At 66.2% G+C, this 3,445-nt stretch overlaps 1 protein-coding gene across 1 annotated transcript in view; it reads left to right on the top strand.

Moving 5' to 3' along the window:
* IL17RE (interleukin 17 receptor E) overlaps positions 1–2,791 on the top strand; it is a 5,803-nt gene extending 3,012 nt beyond the window's left edge. Inside the window, exons 2-13 of the mRNA XM_029958332.1 lie at positions 7–124; positions 198–337; positions 418–486; positions 586–652; positions 732–919; positions 1,085–1,132; positions 1,229–1,274; positions 1,392–1,540; positions 1,611–1,679; positions 1,760–1,811; positions 1,886–1,987; positions 2,184–2,791. Coding sequence (XP_029814192.1) covers positions 7–124; positions 198–337; positions 418–486; positions 586–652; positions 732–919; positions 1,085–1,132; positions 1,229–1,274; positions 1,392–1,540; positions 1,611–1,679; positions 1,760–1,811; positions 1,886–1,987; positions 2,184–2,791 — 1,656 coding nt within the window. The remainder of the gene's footprint in view (positions 1–6; positions 125–197; positions 338–417; positions 487–585; positions 653–731; positions 920–1,084; positions 1,133–1,228; positions 1,275–1,391; positions 1,541–1,610; positions 1,680–1,759; positions 1,812–1,885; positions 1,988–2,183) is intronic.
* The last annotated feature ends 654 nt before the right edge of the window (positions 2,792–3,445 follow it).

Raw genomic sequence — 3,445 nt, 5'->3', positions numbered from 1 at the left:
TGGCAGGTGCAGTTCGACTGCTTCCCAGCTGAGAGTGGGCAGCAGGTCCTCGTCTCCCTCCGCACCATCCCGGACCGGGGCTTGTCCCTCAACCGCAGCCGCCTGGTCACCGCTGAGCCACGTGGTGAGAATGGGAGGGTCCCGGGGGATGTCTTGGGGGGATACTGGTGCCAGCTGACCCTCTGCCTACTCTGCAGAGCCTGTCTTCACCCATGCGTGGGTCCCTGAGGCACGGGCCATTGAGGTGTGGGTGCCCAAGGGTCCTGCCCTCATGGTGCGGCTGTGCCATCAGCTGGCCCTGGAGTGTGAGGAGCTGCCCCAGCCCTTCCACCAGCAGGTAACGGCTCTGCCCCCAATATCCCCGTCTCAGACTGAAGGGCACACTCCCCACCAGCTTATTCTCCCTCCTTGCTGCAGGTGCGGGTGCCAGGCGGCCACCGCGTTTCGCTGCCATATGAGTTCCTGGTGCCCTGCCTGTGCATTGAGGTGGGTCACCTTCCCCCTGCAGCCACTGGAGCTCCTGTCTGCCCTCACAGGAGAAGCGGGGGCACATCCTGCCCCCCGCTCCTCACTCTGCTCCCCTAGGCCTCCTACCTTCACCACGACAGCCTGCGGAGCAAACGCTGCCCCTTCCGTGATCAACCAGATGCCTGTGAGTGCCTGTGGGGAGGGCAGCTGGGTCCCAAGAGTGTCCCCCAGCATCCCCAGCCCACTGATGCAGTGTCCCACAGATGGCCCTGAGCTGTGGTCCTCGGTGCGCTTCCACGACTACAGTGCCAGCAGCAAGGACCAGATGGCAATGGCGCTGACTGCCAGCTGCCCCCTGCACCCACAGGCCACGCTGTGCTGGAGGGAGGCAGCAGATGAAGCTGCACCCTGCCACAGCATCCCCAACTCCACAGCCAGCGAGGAGGAGCAGGTGAGGGGTCCTAGTCCCAAGGTGTCATGGGATGCAGGACCGTGCCCCTGGCTGGGGCACCCACTGGACCCCACGGTCCCCTGAGGGCAGCAGGTGAGCACTGAGGTGTCTGTAGACTGCGTGGATCAAGGATGGTGACAGTGACGCACACTTTGCACATTCCAGGTTTACACACTGGACAAGGTGGACGTGCACCCCCAGCTCTGCTTCCGAGTAAGCCCCTGTGGGTGGGTGGGCACCACCTGGGAAGGGATTGGGGGGCTGTGGTAGGCAATGGCAGCTCACCCACTCTTTCTGCTGATCCCTCAGTTCTTCTATGGGAACAGCAGCCATGTGGAGTGTCCCCACCGGCCAGGTGAGCCCCACAGGCAGAAGGCACCCCTGAGCTGAGCACAGCCCTCACTGAGGTCCCTCACACTCCTCATCCCATTGCGCATTCTTGCAACCTCCTCTCTCTCTCTGGTGGCCACAGAGACCACCTGGAACGTCTCAGTGAGTGTCTGGGGGCTGCAGCTGCGCCTGCACCTCAGCTCCCGCATCCCCGCGGCCTTCAGCGCAGCCCTGTGCCAGCGCCGGGGTGGGCAGTGTGAGCCTGAGGCCCCTCTCTACACTGTCACACAGGTGAGTGGTGCAGGGCTGGGGGGACATGGTGGGGACAGACCTGCGCTGACCATACACTTCTGCTTTGCAGCCAGAGGGCTCTGCCCCAGGGGAGTTGGCACTGCTACTGCCAGCGCAGGTCCTGGGCAGCTGTGTGCTGGTAAGGTGACCCCTGTGCTTGCACCTGCTCCATCGGGGACATCCCAACACGGCCCCCCCCTCACCCAGCTCCTCCCTCAGGTGTGGCGCTCGGACGTGCACTTCTCTCGGAAGCAGCTGCTCTGTCCCGATGGTGAGAGGAGGTCCTGGGGGGACACAGGGGGCAGCAGAGATGGGCAGACGCCCCCCTTACTGCCCCTCTCCCAGTCTCTCACAGGCACTTTGGGCTGCTGGGGCTGGTGCTGGCACTGGGGCTGGTCGTGACCGTGCTGCTCCTCAACTGCTGCAGTGCCTGGAGGCCAGACAATGGTAAGGGGCACCTTGGGGGCCTGCAGGATGGGGCCAGCAGCCATGATGGTCATGAGGCTGGATTGTCAGGGTGTGCTGGCTCCTGGGCTGCAGATGGTCCTGGAGCAGTGGATGGTGGTGGATACCAGGGTTTCCTCCAGGGGATATCAGTGGGATGTGGGGCTGGGCTGTCACTGCTGTCCCCTCCATTCTGTAGGTGTCCCGGGCGGGCGCCCTGTGCTGCTGCTGTACTCACCGGACTCGGAGGAGCACCTGGGGCTGGTGTGCGCCCTGGCTGAGCGGCTGCGCGCGGGGCTGGGCTGCGACGTGCGCCTGGACCTGTGGGAAGCAGGTGGCTTGGGGCAGGCAGGCACCCTGCCCTGGCTCTATGCCCAGCGGGGCCGTGTGGGCCGCCAGCGTGGCACCGTCCTACTCCTCTGGAGCCGGGGCAGTGCCCGGCTCTTTCGTCGGTGGCAGGTCGGGGTGGCCAGTGGGATGCCTGGGGATGCCCACGACATCTTTGGGGCAGCCATGGCCTGCCTGCACGGGGAGCTGGGTGCGACAGGCTGCGGCGGTGGGTGGGTCCTGGCCTACTTCAGCCGGCTCTGCAGCCCCCGTGACGTGCCTCGGCCCCTCCGGCCCCTGCCCACCTACCGCCTGCCCCGGCAGCTGCCTGGTCTGCTGGGTGCCCTGCGGGGCAGCCCCCCGGCCCCCCGCTGCTGCCGCCGGGGCAGGGCTGGGGGGCTCCTGCATCAACTGATAGAGGCGGGGGCTGAGGAGGGCAGCCGGCCGCCCCGGCCCCCTGGGGCAGCTGCTGGCACGTGAATGCCCGAGCTGGGACTGGCTGGGCATGGCTGCGGGGCGGGCAGGGCTGGGCACAGCCTTGGTGAGGGCAGGGGCTCTGCCGTGGAGGGGCAGGGCTCAGGTGAGCGTGTCCACTGCAGCGCAGGAGGGGTGCCCATGGGTGCCTCAGCCAGGGGCCGCAGGGGTCCAAGCAGGATTGGCCTCAGCGATGGAATGGGCTGAAGTGGCTGGAGTGAGCTTACAGTTGGTCACCTGGGGCCAGGAGTAGAGATGCTGTCCTGGGCAGGGACGGCTTTATTCCTATACAGGGACCTGCTCCAGAGGAGAGCCTGTAGAAGCCCCTTTGGACAACACAGCTGAGCGAGGGGTCGAGGTGGTACTGGAAGAAGCCAAGAGGTGGGGGGACTCCCTGCCCAGGCACAGGGGGCTTGGAGGGGCAGGCGCTGGGCACAGCCTAGCCCTTCTCCTTGCTCCAACATTGCCAGCAGGACCTGGTTTGTGGTGGAAGCAATAAAGGCATCATTTCACCCTGCCCTGCTGTCCATCTGGTGTGCCGGGGGAACTTTGTTGGTGCCCCCGGGGGGGTGGAGGCTTCCCCATGCCCCTCTGCAGCACGGGGCGGGGGCAGGAGAACGCACCCGGCTGGGCACAGCCTGTCCCGGCACGACTGCCGCC

Source organism: Manacus vitellinus, unplaced genomic scaffold (assembly GCF_001715985.3).
Source record: "Manacus vitellinus isolate BGI_N305 unplaced genomic scaffold, ASM171598v3 scaffold_14_pilon, whole genome shotgun sequence".
Classification (NCBI taxonomy): domain Eukaryota; kingdom Metazoa; phylum Chordata; class Aves; order Passeriformes; family Pipridae; genus Manacus; species Manacus vitellinus.
The sequence above is the reverse complement of the archived record's forward strand: the minus strand, read 5'-3'. Positions and strand labels throughout refer to the sequence as shown.